At 43.2% G+C, this 19,877-nt stretch overlaps 1 protein-coding gene across 2 annotated transcripts in view; it reads right to left on the bottom strand.

Moving 5' to 3' along the window:
• Nucleotides 1–280: 280 nt before the first annotated feature.
• Nucleotides 281–19,877, bottom strand: part of LOC110486205 (G protein-activated inward rectifier potassium channel 1) — a 40,174-nt gene continuing 20,577 nt past the window's right edge. Inside the window, exons 2-3 of one of the 2 annotated variants that reach the window (XM_021557632.2) lie at nucleotides 9,355–9,571; nucleotides 281–1,432 (exon numbers count right to left, since the gene is read on the bottom strand). In XM_021557632.2, coding sequence (XP_021413307.1) covers nucleotides 786–1,432; nucleotides 9,355–9,571 — 864 coding nt within the window. In that variant the 3' untranslated portion in view covers nucleotides 281–785. The remainder of the gene's footprint in view (nucleotides 1,433–9,354; nucleotides 9,572–19,877) is intronic. The other variant, XM_036940897.1, reaches the window with a different exon arrangement.

Here is a 19,877-nt window from a genome sequence, read left to right as displayed (position 1 = left end):
TGTGTTTTCTCTCTGGTATCAGCAGAGTCCATTATCCACTCATTCTGTTCAAAGGAGTAATGGAACTGTTATGGAAAGTGTTCCTCGCCAGGAGCTAAGATTAGGCCATCAACAGCCCGTTGAATGTAAAAACCAAAGGTATTATGTAAACTAATGAGTAACAGAATGAATAACATACTGCCCCAATTATGAATAATAACAAAATAGTGTGATTGCATTTGAACTGTATTCTTAGCTAAGTAGATGATCCCTTTGATGGAAACTAGAATATAGACAAAGGAAGTTGCAGGTACACCACATATTTTCATCTTAAATATATTTTATTTGTTTAAAACTAAGAGAGGGGTTATGTAGTGCATTCAGATGGATCGATTGTATACATGCACAATTCTTTAGAGTGTGTGTGTGATGAGGGAAAGATGAAGAACGTGTATGTGTTTGACCAGTATGAACACTGTTGCTATAAAACACCCAAAAATCACAGTAATTCCAGTAAAGATTGTGTTTGAAAAAACAGAGATAGTGACACACCATCCATCATAGTTTTTTTTCCCCTTCCATATCATTGTCTTCCAGTATATTCAGTCACATTTCATTTTCTGTCTCCATAGTTTGATGTGTGGTCAAAAAGAAGTTAGACTCTGGGGATGCGTCCCAAATGACACCCTCTTCCCTACATAGTGCATTACTTTTGACCAGAGCCTCCTGGGCCCTGGTCTATTGTGGTGCACTATATAGGGAATAGGGTTCCATTGGGATGCATGCAAAGTCTGGTCATGATGACCTCAGCGGTCAGCATTCATCCTGCGTAATTTGGCCGGCAGGTTGTCCTCTGGTCGGCCCCCTCCTGAGGGCAGAGGGGTGTGGATGCGTGCGGGGACGGGGGCTGGGGTGGGGGGCAGCTGCAGGTCTCCAGTGGACTGGGTCATGGGTTCAAAGCCCACCTTCAAGGCCTTGAGCTGCAGCCGATCTGCAGCCTCTGGGTCGGGGGAGGAGCTGAGACGCTGCAACTTGAGAGGCAGGTCTCCAGTACTGCAGGCCTTCTCAGAGTGCTGGGAGCTCAGCATCAGAACCTTCCTCTGTAGGTCCTCCTTCCCAGACGAGCTCATCCTCTGAAGCTTACTGGGCAGCCTGGACTGCCCCGCCCGCTCTTCCCGGTCCGTAGTGTTAATGCAGTCCACAGAGAAGACCCGGGCACGTCGGGCGGCACCGTGGCTCTCGCCCAGCGTGGGGGTGGAGAGGGGTGAAGGCAGGGAGGACTTCTCATCGTGCTCCTTGACACTGTACGGTGGGGTGTTGACCTCGAAAGTGCTGTGGAACTGGGAGTAGTCCACCCTGAAGAATCCCTCCTCCAGAGACATGACGGGCAGGAAGCGGTGGCCCCACAACACCTCATCCTCCGTGTACGATGTCCGCGCCTGACACGTCATACCTGAGAGAGCGGTAGAAACAGAGAGAGAGAATTAAAAAGTCAAACTCAGCCTCTAGCATTGACTAGGTAGCACAAACACATGTGTTAAATAGCCCTGTAATAACTGTCATTTTTGATAGATGTGCTGAAAATACCGTGGAGTTCAGTTACCATCAAACAATAAGACGTAAAAGAAAGGAGAAAATGAAGCAGCAAACAATCGCCCCTGCTTATCTAATCCTCTGCTTCCATCCCACTTGTTCTTTCTCTTCCGCTCTCATCATGTGTGGAAACAATTCAGTCTTTGAATTGTTGTCTGACAGCATGAGAAAAGAGCAATTTTCCCGACACAGACCTGCTTTGGCACAGACCTCCCTCACTCCAGCCATAAAGGGGAGATTTAAATACTGATGCGCCCGTAAATCTAGCCGGAAGACCTTTGCCGTTCCTCTGACAGCGTGTAGAAATTGCCACGGCACTGTTACTCATCGAACCATTTCCACTAATAGGTTTGGCTGAGGCTGTCCCTGAGACAAAACAGCAGAGATATTTCATTCACTGTTTACCTCCCTCTGCCTCTGCAGATTGTGGGGCCATTGGCTCAAATAAGCTTGGTGGAAACAGCTGACTAAAGGACATATTGGCTGCAAGTCTTTCTAGGCTTAGAGTCATAGCTAGATACTTTTCTTTTCTATTTTTATATATAGCTCTGTCTCAATGAAATCTCATCCTACCAGATTCTACAGCTGTTCTTTTGTATCCATGGCAATCACTAGAGGCCAAAGGTGACTCATCCCTTTGATCAGTGTTGTAATGCATTTCATGATAATTACCTTTTGTTTATTTCTGCTCAGGCTAATAAGGAATCTCCTAACATCACCTTTACCAGATCCATACCTTGATGCTGCAGGAGCCTTGGGTCCTCGCCTAACATCACTCCTATCAATGGTACTAATAGCCTTATTCATATAAATTAGTTGAATCTAATCTACCATAAACAAAACATGATAATCCTAAGTAAAGAGCAGTAACATTGGAGCAGAAATTGCAGCATCCATGCAACAATAAAAATAAAACATGTAGCACCTGTAGCCGAGGAAAGGTTAGTCTGGTATTTCTGTTTGCATGATGTCCTATATGAAAAGGTCCCTATACCAGTGGTTGGTTACATTACATCCTAGTCCTATTTAAAAAGGTCTCTAGGAGTCAGATAATGACCGGAGCATCATCCTGAGCACAGCCTTCTCTGGGTGCCTCATTAATAATTGTATTGGCGACGTCGTCCCAAAAGTGACCGTACGTACATATCCCATGGATTACAGGCAACATCCGCACTGAGCTATAGAGCTTCCGCATTCAAGGAGCAGGACATTAACCCAGACTCTAATAACAAAATCCCATTACGCCCTCCGACGAACCATTCAACAGGCAAATGGTCAATACAAGACTAAAATCGCATCCTATTACATCGGCTCTGACGCTTGTCGGATGTGACAGGGCTTGCAAACTATCACAGATTATGAAGGGAAACTCAGCCACGAGCTGCCCAGTGACACGAGCCTACCAGACGCGCTAAATGTCTTCTATGCTCGCTTCGAGGCAAGCAACACTGAACCATGCGTGAGAGAACCAGCTGTTCTGGAGGACTGTGTGATCAATCTCTCCTTAGCCGATGTAAGAAAGACCTTTAAAGAGGTTAACATTCACAGGGCCAGATGGATTACCAGGAGGCATACTCCGAGAATGCGCTGACCAGCTGGCAAGTGTCTTCACTGACATTTTCAACCTCTCCCTGACTCAGTCTGGAATGTTTCAAGTAGATAACCATAGTCCCTGTGCCCAAAAATACCCAGGTAAACTTTAGAAATGACTATCGCCCCGTAGCACTCACATCTGTAGCCATGAAATGCTTTGAAAGGCTGGTCATCATCCCAGACACCCTGAACCCACTCCAATTCACATACTGTCCCAACAGATCCCTATTAAATCCCAATCTCTATTCATCTCCACACTGCCCTTTCCCACTTGGACAAAAGGAACACCTACAGTTGAAGTCGAAAGTTTACATACATTAAGGTTGGAGTTATTAAAACTCATTTTTCAACCACTCCACAAATTTCTTGTAAACAAACTATAGTTGTGGCAAGTCGGTTAGGACATCTACTGTGTGCATGACACAAGTAATTTTCCTACAATTGTTTACAGACAGATTATTACACTAAGTTGACTGTGCATTTAAACAGCTTGGCAAATTCCAGAAAATGATGTCATGGCTTTAGAAGCTTCTGATAGGCTAATTGACATTATTTGAGTCAATTGAAGGTGTACCTGTGGATGTATTTCAAGGCCTACCTTCAAAAGTGCCTCTTTGCTTGACATCATGTGAAAATTAAAAAATCAGCCAAGACCTCAGAAATTAAATTGTAGACCTCCACAAGTCTGGTTCATTCTTGGGAGCAATTTCCAAACACCTGAAGGTACCATGTTCATCTGTACAAACAATAGTACGCAAGTATAAACACCATGGGACCAAGCAGCCTTCATACCGCTCAGGAATGAGATGCGTTCTGTCTCCTATAGATGAATGTACTTTGGTGCGAAAAGTGCAAATCAATCACAGAACAACAGCAAAGGACCTTGTGAAGATGCTTGAGGAAACAGGTACAAACACTATCTATATCCACAGTAAAACGAGTCCTATATCAACATAACCTGAAAGGCCGCTCAGCAAGGTATATGCCACTGCTCCAAAACCGCCATAAAAAAGCCAGACCACGATTTGCAACTGCACATGGGGACAAAGATCGTACTTTTTGGAGAAATGTCCTCTGGTCTGATGAAATAAAAATAGAACTGTTTGGCCATAATGACAATCGTTATGTTTGGAGGAAAACGGGGGAGGCCTGCAAGCCAAAGAACACCATCCCAACTGTGAAGCACAGGCAGCATCATGTTGTGGGGGTGCTTTGCTGCAGGAGGGGCTGGTGCACTTCACAAAATAGATGGCATCATAAGGGAGGAAAATTATGTGGATATATTGAAGCAAAATCTCAACACATCAGTCAGGAAGTTAAAGCTTGGTCACAAATGGGTCTTCCAATTGGACAATGACCCCAAGCATACTTCTAAAGTTGTGATATTGGAGTGGCCATCACAAAGCCCTGACCTCAATCCTATAGAAAATGTGTGGGCATAACTGAAAAAGCGTGTGCGAGCCTACAAACCTGTGTAGGAGGCCTACAAACCTGACTCAGTTACACTAGCTCTGTCAGGAGGAATGGGCCAAAATTCACCCAACTTAATGTGGGAAGCTTGTGGAGGGCTACCAGAAACGTTTGGCCCAAGTTAAACAATTGAAAGGCAATGCTACCAAATACTAATTGAGTGTATGTAAACTTCTGACCCACTGGGAATGTGATGAAAGAAAGAAATAGGAGAAACTCCCCAAATTCAGGTGTGCCAAGCTTGCTTCAACAAAGTGCTGAGTAAAGTGTCTGAATACTTATGTAAATGTGATATTAAGAAATTAGAAAACATTTCTCCCTGTATATAGCCATGTTATTTTCTACTCCCTATATATTGCCATGTCATTTCTACTCTTTTTTCCCCGTTATCCACTGTGTATTATTTTGATCTTAACTTTAATTGTTGGAAAAGGACCCATAAGTAAACATTTCACTGTTAGTCTACACCTGTTATCTACGAAGCATGTGACAAATACAATTGTAGTCAATTTTTTTATTTGATTTGACAGGTCAGGTTTGTATTTGACCTCAGCTCTTGTAAAATGATTTCCTTGACAATTATATATGTATCGAGGGCCCTCACTTATCAATAAGCACTTATGAGCCCTGTATTACTCTATTAAACAGAGCTGGCTGACTGCAGAAAGAGAAACTGATCCTTTCCCTGACATTTGACTGACACTGTCACGCCCTGACCATAGAGAGCCCTTGGTTCTCTATGGAGTTTAGGTCAGAGCGTGACTAGGGGGGTTATCTAGTTTATAGGTTTCTAGGTCGGTGGTTTGTGTGGTTCCCAATTAGAAGCAGCTGGTAATCGTTGCCTCTAATTGGGGATCATATTTAGGTAGGCTTTTTCCCTACCTGCATTTGTGGGATATTGTTTTGTGTTTGTGCATGCGCACCACGTAGTCACGTTTAGTTGTTTGTTTATTGATATATTTTGTTTTGTTTAAGTTTCTCTTTGAATTAAATATGTGGAACTCAACATCCGCTGCGCCTTGGTCCACTCATTTCCAAGATCGTGACAGACACAGTAATATCACTACCAAGGGGTTATCACAACCTAAGCCTAAGCTTATACCCAAACCCTTGACTATCCTCAACCCAAAGCTGAAATGAATTAAAGTTTTTTATATATTCCTGCATATAGAATTTGGTGATAATTCGCTCTAATTTGCCCTTTGATGGCGGTGCAACAGGAAATGATGTGGCGTCAGGGCCCAGCGTTCCTGCCAGTTCGCCCCATCATCATCGAAGTGTCCTGATTTACACTGACAGTCAGTTTTGTGGGTCTTGAATGAAAATCAAAGAGGCTGAGCAAGTGAGCAAACAGCTGGTGGACAGAGAGAGAGACGTGTCCCTGGAGAGAGCTTTATGTAAAGCCTCCACTGGCACAAGTGGAGCATTTCCATAATACAATGCCTCTTCTTCTCCTAGCCTCTTTTTAATCCTACTACTGGCTCTCTTCATCTAACACACACACACACACACACACACACACACACACACACACACACACACACACACACACACACACACACACACACACACACACACACACACACACACACACACACAACCTGTCAGAAAGCTGTGACAACTAGGCCTACGTAACATACATCTCTATTGAAACAGGAGCTGATGCACAATCGTAGTGGTAGTAGAGAGACCTCATAACCATCCAGTCAAACACCAGAAAGTTGCAAAGGCTGTCCGTTGTTGACAGAAGGTTTCTCAAATGGCAGGACAATGCTCTGTCTGTCTCTCAGTGGATGTTATGGATTTATTTCTCTGGGGAGTAAGGGATGTACACTGTGCACGGAACCACACAGGTGACTCCAAGGCCAACTCATTCATACAGAGCAGACCCCCCACTCATCTGCCCCCTGCTTTGCTCCTCAGCTCAGAGAACCACAGTCCTGCTGAGAGACAGCGAGGGAGAGAGGGAGGGAGGGAGAGAGAGAGAGAGAGAATGAGAGAGAGAGAATGAAGAGAGAGAGAATGAGAGAGAGAATGAGAGAATGAGAGAGAGAGAGAGAGAGAGAGAGAGAGAGAGAATGAGAGCGAGAGAGAGAGAGAATGAGAGAGAGAGAGAATGAGAGAGAATTAGAGAGAGAATGAGAGAGAGAGAGAATGAGAGAGAGAGAGAGAGAGAGAGAGAGAGAATGAGAGAGAGAGAGAGAGAATGAGAGAGAGAGAGAGAATGAGAGAGAGAGAGAGAATGAGAGAGAGAGAGAGAGAATGAGAGAGAGAGAGAATGAGAGAGAGAGAGAGAGAGAATGAGAGAGAGAATGAGAGAGAGAGAGAGAGAGAATGAGAGAGAGAGAGAGAATGAGAGAGAGAGAGAATGAGAGAGAGAGAGAGAGAGAGAGAGAGAGAGAGAGCGAGAGAGAAGGGGCTAAAAGGGGCTAAACGGTTGGCTGCAGCCTGCCTTAATGACATTATCAACAGAGCACAGACCGTGCTCCCTGCCTGCTCATCCCACCCTCCTCCTCTAAGCCTATTCAGCTTCATGCTTCTGCCCAGGACAATGAGAAGGGAGGAGGGGAGAAGAACAGAGGAGAGATGAAAGGAGAAAGAAAAGGGAGCAGAGAAATAAATAAATGATGCCAGAGAAGACAGACTTTGTTATTTATGTATGAGTATTAGGATGAGGCATCGTATTGTTCGATGTAGAAGACAGAAAAACACTTTTGTTGCCGTAGGCGACCCAGCACACCTGCAGCCTGCCTGTAGTTCAGTACAGCTGTTGTGTTCAACGTCTCTTACTGTTTCAGAATGATCCCGGAATTAACCCTGCATTCTGCCCAGTGAGAAATATAGTAAAGCTTCAGCTGAACCCCCATCTTATTTATCTAAGTGACATTGTCATCTATGACCCTATCTATTATACATGGGGTAGGGATGAAAACCATCCCGCATGTAAAAAAAAACGTCCTTCATAATTAAATCAAGGAAGCCATTCCCTGGTGCTGTCCTCAATACCCAACGTCCACCTCTCCACTGCTCGCTCTGTTTACCACTGAACACCTCCTGATATCTGCTACATTCTTACAGGGCTTTGGAGATTCAGAGAGATGTGTCAGTCTGACTCTATCTCCAGAATCTGGATGGAGATATTGCATACGGATATGTGGCAGGTTGACATGAAGAGGTAAGACTGATGAGCATATAAGAATACAGTTTAATTCGAGTTCAGATAAATGGAGGAGAGAGAGAGGAATAACAGAATTGCAAGCTAAAGGGTGGAGTTAGGGAAAGAGCAACCCACCGAATGGAAAGAGATTACAGTCGGGGTGAAAGAAAGGGACTAATTAAAGGCCCAGTGTTGTCAAAATTCTCTTTTCCCTGTGTTTTGTATCATATTGTACAACAGCTGATGAAACTACCACTGTAAATACGTGACATTTTTTCTATCAGTGTTATTTCCTGACAGTTGCTGGTTAACCCTCCTGTTGTGTTCGTTTCATGTTAATTAATTCTGTGTTCCCGGTCCAAAATGACCACCATTATAGCTGATTATAAATCCATAATAATACATATATTATCACCTAATGTTGTGTTAGATCTTTTTATCAACTTAAGTTCTTGTGAACATTACAAGTTTGGAACTTCTATTTGCTATTTATGGCCTGTAGGCCTCATTAACCTGAGCTCGTACAACTTGTTTTTGAGTTTAAAAAAAGCGTAATGTATCAATTATTTTGACTATAACAAATACTCAGATTAAATATATTGTGCTATTTATCACAGACTACTTTGTGTCAAAGTTTAACAGACTCTCTCCTCCTCACCAGTGTCATGATCAAAGATATGATCAAGAGCCTCACATACAGTAGTATATCGTTTGGTCATTGTGCTGCCACAGCACGAATTGTGAGCAAGGCCTCAAAAAAGATTAATATACCAGAGGTATATATTATTGAAACAATGTTGCGATTGTTTGTGAGAAGGCCAACAGGTGTGGTTCCCGTAAAGGTTCCCGTGGGGGTTGCCATGGAAGCCAAGAAAGGAAGTGAGGTGTGCGTGTGTGTGTGTGCTCAAACCCACACGCATGTGAGGGTCTGGGAGAGGAAGTGTGTCCATCTGATGAATGGGCATGTGTCTGAACTCAATATTATACACTAATTGTAGTCTCACCCATTCATTTCTAATGACTGCTCATTTTTGACCAGGAACACCACAGGTACATAAGTTAAATAGCATTTTATGGAAATCATCCAAGAGTATTTAGTGTGTTCAGATGCCCTGTGTGGACAAAGTCATGGAACCTTATGACAATCTGATTAAATGAACTACATTTTTCAGAGAGAAAACTTGTAAATCGGTCCAATTCGACCGGAACACAGCAGGAGGGTTAAAATACAATCTACACAGGACCTTCTAATCAGCAGGTTTGAATGGGTGGGAGTTTTGGCTTTCCATTGTGAAACTTGCTTGTGAAACAGTTTTTTGCCCAAAAAATATTTATGCCAATTTGAATAGAAATCTATTACAGTAAGGTACTTAATTGTTACCCAGAAATAAAATGGCTGCATTGGGCCTTTGAAAAGGAGCAGCTTCTTTAGGAAGAAGAGAGTAAGGGGTTAAAAGGAGGAGAAAGGGTAGTGAAAGAATAATCAATTAATAATGAGGAGAGAATGGTAGGAAGAAGAGAGTAAAGGGTTAACAGGAGGAGAGAGGGTTGTGGATCTTCACCTGTGGTCTCAACAATGCCCTCCAGGATGACAACAATCTCAAACTGCTCGTTCATGAGGGAGCGCTGGGACAGGTCAAAGAAAGGACTTTTAGGATTGATCTCGTGGCAGATGGTGAGAGGTGACACTAGGAAGAGCTGGTCCGCACCCGTCCCAAAACCCACATCCAGCTCACACTGGTCCAGGGGTAGGAACTCTCCCTCCGGGGTCTGACGAGACTGGGAGAGAGGGAGGGCGAGAGAGGGAGGGGGAGTAGAGAAAGGAGAAATAGGGGGGAGGGAGAGAGAGAGAGAGAGAAAGATTTTTTTTTAATTACTTTAAACTGTAGACTTGCATTTTTCCACTCTACCATGGCTTCTGTTGGAGTCACTTTGCAGTGCTACCAAGATGATTGTAGATAACAGTGTGACTGGAGCAGAGAAGCCTGGAGCTTATCAATCTTCTCTACACCACCACATGCTGTTTGTCTTGTTGTTAATTTCCTATTTTCTTCCCTTCCGGAGGTGGGTGAGTGGACAGCACATAAACCAGAACAAAGTAGGCAGGCAAAAGTAATATAGGAACATTTCAGGATATGGGGGTCCATATATCGATATATATGATAGAACCTTCATGTTTCAGGTGCCATGGCCTTCAGCACAATGTACCTATTTTCTCTTATCGCCCAGCACACCATCCCATCCCCCTCGCCTTATCTACAACCCAGGGAAGCACTACACATCTGTGCAAGGAAACAACCACCAAACTCTGCTAGTTTCACCGCTCTCCAAGGTGAGACACACACACACACACATAAATGCACACTCTGTCTTTCTCTCCTGCCCCGTACCATGTGGGAGCGCCAGACGGCATTCCTTCCTCTGAATATTCAAGGCTGAATGTCGAGCCATGCATCCTCCGAAACATGACCAGCCAAACTCCGCTTCTTAACACACGCCCACTTAACCCGCAGGCCAGCTGCACCAATGTGTCAGAGGAAACACTGTTCAACTGACAACCATCCTTCGGCTGCAGGCGCCCAGCCCGCCACAAGGAGTCGCTAGAGCACGATAAGACAAGTAAAACAGTTGTGCACCATCCCAGTCATGGCTGGTTGTGACACAGCCTGAGATAGAACCCGGGTCGGTAGCAAGCCTAACCCTTCATATTCATTTGCAGTGGGCATGTCGAGGATTAGATGAGGAGGTGGTAAGAAAACCCTGTTTAGACAGACCCAACCTATGGCTTGTTAACTGGTGCGGAAGCATTTCATTGCCCAGCTGGGCTCTCAGCTGTCTAAGCTAAGCTGAACTGGGCTCTTCTCTTTAACTCTCTCTGTCTCTTTCGTTCTCTCTGACTCGTTCTGAAGCCCTCTCTAATAGTTCTCTCTCTGTGTCTCCCTCCGCTCCCCTCTCTTTTCCTTACACCCCTCTCTGTATCTCGCTGTAAGTCTGTGCACAATGCACCTGCTGGGATTTTCCGTGAGGCAAATAAGAGGGTTAATGAACGTGAATGGGTCAATCAGCAGAAACAATAACAAAGCCGGCTCCCCACCACTGTTTCTGTAAAAACTGAGGGATTGGGCTGGATGCACTCTCAAATTCATAGACAGAGCAATTGATGCAGGAACTGGCCATCCATGATATTAAAATTATAGTTTTAACCCATTTTTGAGGCTATACAGTGTTCGTTTACATTTATTTGGTTGGCAAACATTGGAGTAAAACAAGCTTATGTTTTAGGTTCTGATGGGGTAAGGCAGTTAAACTAAGCTCATAAATTGTATTCTTCAAGAATCAAGGGGAATATATAATTAATTTAGGTCCACAAATGGATGTAACAACGGCTGATTGGCCATTTGAGACATGCTTTTTGTCAGAAATTGAGGTTTTGTGGTTCAAATTGAAGGACAACTGAGTGTGGAGAGTCGCAGAATTGTTTCTATTCCCACTGTTTTGGAGGGTTGTTATTCACATTGAAGAACACAATCTTAATTTTCTTTTATGTTTTTCATTTTTCTTCAACTTTCTTTCTCTCGCTGTACAGTAAGTCTCCAAAACGGAGGGAATGATTCTTACTGCAGTTTTCTCATCTCTGTTTCTTATCTCAGCCTTCCTGATAATTGGGATGGTGTGTCAGCCTCACCGCCTACACACACCTCACCTCTAACTCTTTTCTACCGCACACACACACACGCACACACACGCACACGCACACACACACACGCACACGAGTCCCACTCCTCCACTCAACACATCAACACACTGCTGTTGCTGTTTTAGGATCCTCTTATCCTGCCTCCAACCCCTGCTATATGAATCTCAAGAGCATTTCCAGTACATCCAGACCAAACCATAGAACCTGTAATGGGCAGTAATATTTGACGTGTATGTACAGTATATTATATATACCTCACTTCTAGTCCTTGGGCCCATGACATCAGGAGTTTCTTACATGGGAGCATTGTCAATGTGCTTTTGACATGCCAATGTCCCTAAGTACAAATTCCTTCAACTAAGTTCAATAAAACATCATTTTTTGTTAACGGCAGAAAGATTACATCAGTTATTATATTTTTATTTAACCTTTATTTAACTAGGCAAGTCAGTTAAGAACAAATTCTTATTTACAATGACAGCCTACCCCGGCCAAAACCTAACCCGGACGACGCTGGACCAATTGTGCGCCTGCCTATGGGACTCCCAATCACAGCCGGTTATGATACAGCCTGGAAACAAACCAGGATCTGAAGTGACGCCTCTAGCACTGAGATGCAGTGCCTTAGACCGCTGTGCCACTCGGGAGCCCCATTTCAACATTTGATGAAGCATTAATACAGTCAAGAGTTACTAGTCACTGTTTGACTTTGTATGTTGCCAGATTGGTTGGTCTGGTCAATGGTATCCTTAAAGTTTATCAAGAATGAATCAGATGGATATACAAGGAAATGAAAGGCCATTAAATGCATACAGTGCATTCGGAAAGTATTCAGACCCCTTGACCTTTTCCCCATTTTGTTATGTTACAGCCTTATTTTAAAATGCATTAAATAACATTTTTCCTCATGAATCTCCAACATTAACCCACAATGACAAAGCAAAAACTGTTTTTTAGAATTCCCCAAGAACAGTGGCCTCCATCATTCTTAAATGGAAGAAGTTTGGAACCACCAAGCCTTTTCATAGAGCTGGCCGCCCATCCAAACTGAGTAATCGGGGGAGAAGGGCCTTGATCAGGGAGGTGACCAAGAGACAGATGGTCACTCTAACAGAGCTCCAGAGTTCCTCTATGAAGATGGGAGACACTTCCAGAAGGACATCCATCTCTGCAGCATTCCAACAATCAGGCCTTTATGCTAGAGTGGCCAGATGGAAGCCACTCCTTAGTAAAAGGCACATGACATCCCACTTGGAGTTTGCCAAAGGGCACCTAAAGAACTCTCAGACCATGAGAAACAAGATTCTCTGATCTGATGAAACCAAGATTGAACTTTTTGGCCTGAATGCCAAGTGTCACGTCTGGAGGAAACCTGGCACCATTCCTACGGTGGAGCATGGTGGTGGCAGCATCATGCTGTGGGGATGTTTTTTAGCAGCAGGGACAGGGAGACTAGTCAGGATCGAGGGGAAAGATGAATGGAGCGAAGTACAGAGAGATCCTTGATGAGAACCTTCTCTAGAGCGCCCAGGACCTCAAATTTGGGCTAAGGTTTACCTTCCAACAGGGCAACGACCCTAAGCACACAGCCAAGACAACGCAGGAGTGGCTTCAGGACAAGTCTCTGAATGTCCTTGAGTGGCCAAGCCAGAGCCCGGACTTGAACCCGATCCAGACGTGACTCTCAGTGTTTTATTTTTTATACATTTGCAACATTTCTAAAAACCTGTTTTTGCTTTGTCATTATTGGGTATTGTGTGTAGATTGATGAAGGGGGAAAGTATTTAATCATTTAGAATATGGCTGTAACGTAACAAAATGTGGAAAAGGTCAAGGGGTCTGAATACTTTCCGAATGCACTGTAATTAAAGTTACACTATTACAAGTGTCAAATTGTACTTTTCTTTGAGAAAGACAGAACAATCAATTGAAAAAGCCTCTCCCCCAGGCCTCCCGAGTGGCGCTGCAGTCTTGAGGCGTCACTACCGACCCGGGTTCTATCCCATGCTGTGACACAAAACGGCCGTAACTGGGAGTCCCATAGGGCGGCGCGTAATTGGCCCAGTGTCGTCCGGGTTAGCGGAGGGTTTGGCAGGGGGGGCTTTACTTGGCTCATCGCGCTCTAGCGACTCCTTGTGGTGGGCTGGGCGCCTGCAGGCTGACTTCAGTTGTCAGTTGAATGGTGTTTCCTCCAACATATTGGTGAAGCTGGCTTGTGGGTTAAGTGGGCGGGTGTTAAGAAGCGGAGTTTGGTGGGTCATGTTTCGGAGGACGCATGACTCGACCTTTGCCTCTCCCGAGCCCGTTGGGGAATTGCAGCGATGAGACAAGTAATTGGATCGCAATTGGATATCATGAAATTGGGGAGAAAAAGGGGTTTTAAAATAAATTAAAAACTCTCCCCTCTGGGAGGAAGTTTGCCTTAAAAATATGAAAACCATATTCATGAAAACAAATCACCCCAAGATCAATAAAGAAGCATGTCAAAAACAAAAAGCAATAAAATGATCTGTAAAACAGTTGGATAACAGCAAAGGAATTAACACAAGCCTATGTCTAGTAAGATTTAGCATCGATCAATATTCGAATTTAAAAAACAAATGTATTTGGTTGCTGAATTATCTCAATGTTCTCTGCCAACAGGTCATAAAAGCAACTGGTTTCTCAACCACCAGAGGGTCTTCAAAGTAAATGTGTTGAAATGTTTTTTTCTCCCAGTCAGGAAGTAGAGATTTACCTGCATCTTTAAACATTTAATAATTGGTATGTGACTATCTCTGTGTTCTGTCTCTGGAGACAGAGCTGTCGTATGTAACAAAATGACAACCTGACAAAATCACATTCAAATATTAATTTTAAAACCTATGCTATCTTTAGCAAGAAACCTATCAAAATTCAAAATACAACTTGGGAGTGAGATCCAAAGCTCACCCACTGCTTGTGCAAATCAAATATGAATAATTTGATTTGTAAACCCAATCTGAGCCCCCTCTTGAAAACACACACATCCATAGAGGTGGGTGTGGTCAACAGGAAGATTTGACCATGCGCCCACATTAACATTCATCTGATCCCTTGCAAACCAACATAAGCCATTTTGTCTTGCATTGTGTGTGACAACAAAGGGAGAACAGTTACATGTAATGTGGTCACCACACAAGGTTCAAATTGTTTCGGGATAACCTAAAACAAGACAAGTTAGCTGTGTGTTAGTAAGCCTGTCAGTATAATTGTTGAGCAAAACATTGGGTTATTCTCCAGACAGGACAGAAACAGTAAGACATAGAACATACAGTTGAAGTCGGAAGTTTACATACACTGAGGTTGGAGTCATTAAAACTCGTTGTTCAACCACTCCACAGATTTCTTGTGAACAAATTATAGTTTTGGCAAGTCGGTTAGGACATCTACTGTGTGCATGACAACAAGTAATTTTCAAACAATTGTTTACAGACAGATTATTTCACTTATAATTCACTGTATCACAATTCCAGTGGGTCAGAAGTTTACATATACTAAGTTGACTGTGCCTTTCAACAGCTTGGAAAATTCCAGAAAATTATGTCATGGCTTTAGAAGATTCTGAAAGGCTAATTGACATCATTTGAGTCAATTGGAGGTGTACCTGTTGATGCATTTCAAGGCATACCTTCAAACTCAGTGCCTCTTCACTTGACATACTGGGAAAATCAAAAGAATTCAGCCAAGACCTCATAAAAACAATTTTTAGGCCTCCACAAGTCTGGTTCATCCTTGGGAGAAATATCCAAACTCCAGAAGGTACTACGTTCATGTGTACAAACAATAGTACGCAAATAGAACGCCATCATCACATAGCTATCATACCGCTCAGGACGGAGATGCATTATGTCTCCTAGAGATGAACGTACTTTGGTGAGAAAAGTGCAAATCAATCCCAGAACAGCAGCAAAGACCTTGTGAAGATGCTGGAGGAAACATGTACAAAGTATCTATATACACAGTAAAACGAGTCCTATATCGACATAACCTGGAAGGCCGCTCAGCAAGGAAGAAGCCACTGCTCCAAAACAACCATAAAAAAGCCAGACTACGGTTTGCACATGGGGACAAAGATCGTACTTTTTGGAGAAATGTCCTCTGGTCTGATGAAACAAAAATAGAACTGTTTGGCCATAATGACCATCTTTATGTTTGGAGGAAAAAGGGGGAGGACTGCAAGCTGAAGAACACAATCCCAACCGTGAAGCACAAGGGTGGCAGCATCATGTTGTGAGGGTGCTTTGCTGCAGGAGTGACTGATGCACTTCACAAAATATATGGCATCATGAGGAAGGACAATTAAGTGGATATATTGAAGCAAAATCTCAAGATATCAGTCAGGCAGAAAGTTAAAGCTTGGTCGCAAATAGGTCTTCCAAATGGACAATGACCCCAAGCATACTTCCAAAGCTGTGGCAAAATGGCTTAAGGACAACAAAGTCAAGGTATTGGAGTGGCCATCACAAAGCCCTGACCTCAATCCTATAGAACATTTGTGGGCAGAACTGAAAAAGTGTGTGTGAGCAAGGAGGCCTACAAACCTGACTCAGTTACATCAGCTCTGTCAGGGGTAATGGGCCAAAATTCACCCAACTTATTGTGGGAAGCTTGTGGAAGGCTACCCGAAATGTTTGACCCAAGTTAAACAATTTAAAGGCAATGCTACCAAATACTAATTGAGTGTATGTAAATTTCTGACCTACTGGGAATATGATGAAAGAAATAAAAGCTGAAATAAATCATTATCTCTACTATTATTCTGACATTTAACATTCTTAAAATAAAGTGATGATCCTAACTGACCTAAAACAGGGAATTTTTTACTAGGATTAAATGTCAGGAATTGTGAAAAACTGAGTTTGAATGTATTTGGCTAAGGTGTATGTAAACTTCCGACTTCAACTGTATATTGTAGACAAACGTATGCCTATATGGAACAAAGTGAAAGAGTTGCCTGAGCCAAGGTCTTCTATCAGAGTCTGTTCAAAAGTGGGATAATCATAATCTGCCATTAAAAATGCCATAAAAATCCACTGTTTCACATTGAGAGCTGAGTATGTTATGGAAAACCAACCAGCCGAACGCGATTCCCTTTTATCGTGCACATAAAAGGGATGTCGAGCCGAAGCTGAGAAATGTATCCAAGTAATCAGCTTTCCATTGTGTCAGTGATTAGCTAAAATGATAGAAAAAGAATCAACATCCACAGGTTGAATCATAAAAAGTTCAAATCTGAAATCTAATCAGTCGGACATGTCATATTTACTGTGTAAGGGGAAAGAGTCAATCATCATTGTAACACGCAGACAAATGTAAACATAGGAAACTCCTATCAATACCTTAGACCATCCTGTGTAGCCTATTAACAAACAGCCACCCAGCCAACCACTGGCTATCGGAGGGGTGGGACAAACTCATAACTCTCACACCATTGTCACATATCAGATGGACTTGGCCAGATGCACAATACGCATATGAATAGAAATCCCCCTCAGAAATCTAACACAACTGACTACCATACCAGATTATAAGGGTTAAATATTCTAAACATATGTTTGAGACTACATTGTAGCAGTCTCCCGGCTATGTTAGAATGACAGTTAGTCTGAGCATCTGAGCTCCAGGCAACTGCATTTTGAGTTTAAAGCGTCGGGGTAGAGTCAGCAGCCGTTTCACAAACAAGTCAGGATATTTATAAAAGAGGGTTTGCTGAATAACTTGCTCTATAATTACATGCTCACACCATACATTGAGAGAATGTCTATACCTTGTAATTGACTAAAGTTGAAACCTGTCCTATGCGCAACCAAGACAAACGCACCATAATAAACTCCCACGTATTACAAAAAAACACTGCGGACACTGCGGTCTGTCCAATGATCACGTTGTTGGTTAAAACGCACTATTCATGTTCTAAAACAAGGAACGCTTAACAAATTAGAGTTTCAATGAATAGGAAAAATGTCTGAGCTCTGTAGCTTGACCTGTCTGGTTGATGAGGAGAGGACGGGATTTGGGCAACACCAGGGAGGCTACAGAGAAGTGCTATTCAAGTCTGAAACATTTGCTCTGTGTCTAGTTTAAGACGCATAAAGAAAGGGGGATTCCCAATTCCAAGGTTTCAACACTTCGATGCTAGATGACCCATCCTATACTTTGGTTGAAATGCCTGGGGGGGATCCCTCCCCAGATCCCAACAAATGTTCACTACATGTCCTGTTTGTTTGCAGTGAGTACACTGTTTAGTATGCTGTTTATATATAACATAGTTAGATGCAACAGAACATGCCTGGTTAGGACATGCTGTCCTAGATTAAATATTAGTGGCCCATGTAATAATTCCTTGGAATCTACAGGACCCCCCACCCCCAATCTAATGCTTTACTCAGGTGAGTTGCATGTTAGCATTGTCCGTAGTGTGCGATTTCACATGAGGGGGTTTCATGGCCAGAATATTTTTTTACATTTTTTAATTTCACCTTTATTTAACCAGGTAGGCTAGTTGAGAACAAGTTTTCATTTGCAATTGCGACCTGGCCAAGATAAAGCAAAGCAGTTCGACACATACAACAACACAGAGTTGCACATGGAATAAACAAACATACAATCAACAATACAGTAGAAGAATCTATATACAGCATGTGCAAATGAGGTAGGATAAGAGAGGTAAGGCAATAAATAGGCCGTGGTGGCAAAGTAATTACAATATTGCAATTAAACACTGGAATGGAAGAATGTGCAGAAGATGAATGTGCAAGTAGAGATACTGGGGTGCAAAGGAGCAAGATAAATAAATAAATACAGTATGGGGATGAGGTAGATTGGATGGGCTATTTACAGATGAGCTATGTACAGGTGCAGTGATCTGTGAGATGCTCTGACAGCTGGTGCTTAAAGCTAGTGAGGGAGGTAAGAGTTTCCAGCTTTAGTGATTTTTGCAGTTTGTTCCAGTCATTGGCAGCAGAGAACTGTAAGGAGAGGCGGCCGAAGGAAGAATTGGCTTTGAGGGTGACCAGAGAGATATACCTGCTGGAGCGTGTGCTATGGGTGGGTGCTGCTATGGTGACCTGTGAGCTGAGATAAGGCGGGGCTTTACCTAGCAGAGACTTGTAGATGATCTGGTGCCAGTGGGTTTGGCGACGAGAATGACGCGAGGGCCAGCCAACGAGAGCATACAGGTCGCAGTGGTGGGTAGTATATGGGGCTTTGGTGACAAAACGGATGGCACTGTGGTAGACTGCATCCAATTTGTTGAGTAGAGTGTTGGAGGCTATTTTGTCAATGACATCGCCAAAGTCGAGGATCGGTAGGATAGTCAGTTTTACGAGGGTATGTTTGGCAGCATGAGTGAATGGATGCTTTGTTTCGGAATAGGAAGCCGATTCTAGATTTAACTTTGGATTGGAGATGTTTGATGTCTGGAAGGAGAGTTTACAGTCTAACCAGACACCTAGGTATTTGTAGTGTAGTCCACATATTCTAAGTCAGAACCGTCCAGAGTAGTGATGCTGGACGGGTGGGCAGGTGCGGGCAGCAATCGGTTGAAGAGCATGCATTTAGTTTTACTTGCATTTAAGAGCAGTTGGAGACCACGGAAGGAGAGTTGTATGGCATTGAAGCTCATCTGGAGGTTAGTTAACACAGTGTCCAAGGAAGGGCCAGAGGTACACAGAATGGTGTCTATATGAATAGAAAAGTTTCCACAGTCGTGCTGTATGCCGTTCAAAAGGTTATGTTGTGCCCTGCCTACAAGCCATGAACATAGTCCAGTTTGCAAGAGATGGACCCCGAAGAGCGAGCAAGTTGGCTTTTCACTTGGAGTTGAGAGCAAAAGTAATTGCCATACATCTCGCATTTCAAGAATGTGTTTTACTGAGTCTTCACCCGTTCTCGCCATGGTGGGAATGGTCGAATATCGTTTAAGTGAGAGATGGCCTCACTGCATGTTAACCTGCGCAAAATGAGACTATGCGTCTGCATTATTTGTAAATGTCCCAATGACTGAAATATGAGCTGCTACTGCCTTAAATGGACTCGCTCGTCTATGAGGAGTGCGACATCAGCTAGGAGTTTGAATATGCCGGCAGTATAACGTGCGTTTTGGAGTGTGGCTGCACTCTTAGCAGTCGTCTATAAAGCCAACACCACTATCGGTATCTGAAACGTCACAAGTGCCTGAATGCTCCAGTGTCTTGACACTCTTTTTCTAGCACTTTCCATTGCGGCTTCAAATGCGTCAGCTCTCACTCTAAGTCGTTTTTTACGCATCTTGTCAAAAAATAATTCTAAAATGCCTATATTTCACTTCAATTTCCTATTTTGGAGTTTGCTAAGCAAATGCTCACTAACTTCTAGAATTAGGCTGCT

This window comes from Oncorhynchus mykiss, chromosome 13 (genome assembly GCF_013265735.2).
Source record: "Oncorhynchus mykiss isolate Arlee chromosome 13, USDA_OmykA_1.1, whole genome shotgun sequence".
Classification (NCBI taxonomy): domain Eukaryota; kingdom Metazoa; phylum Chordata; class Actinopteri; order Salmoniformes; family Salmonidae; genus Oncorhynchus; species Oncorhynchus mykiss.
The sequence above is the reverse complement of the archived record's forward strand: the minus strand, read 5'-3'. Positions and strand labels throughout refer to the sequence as shown.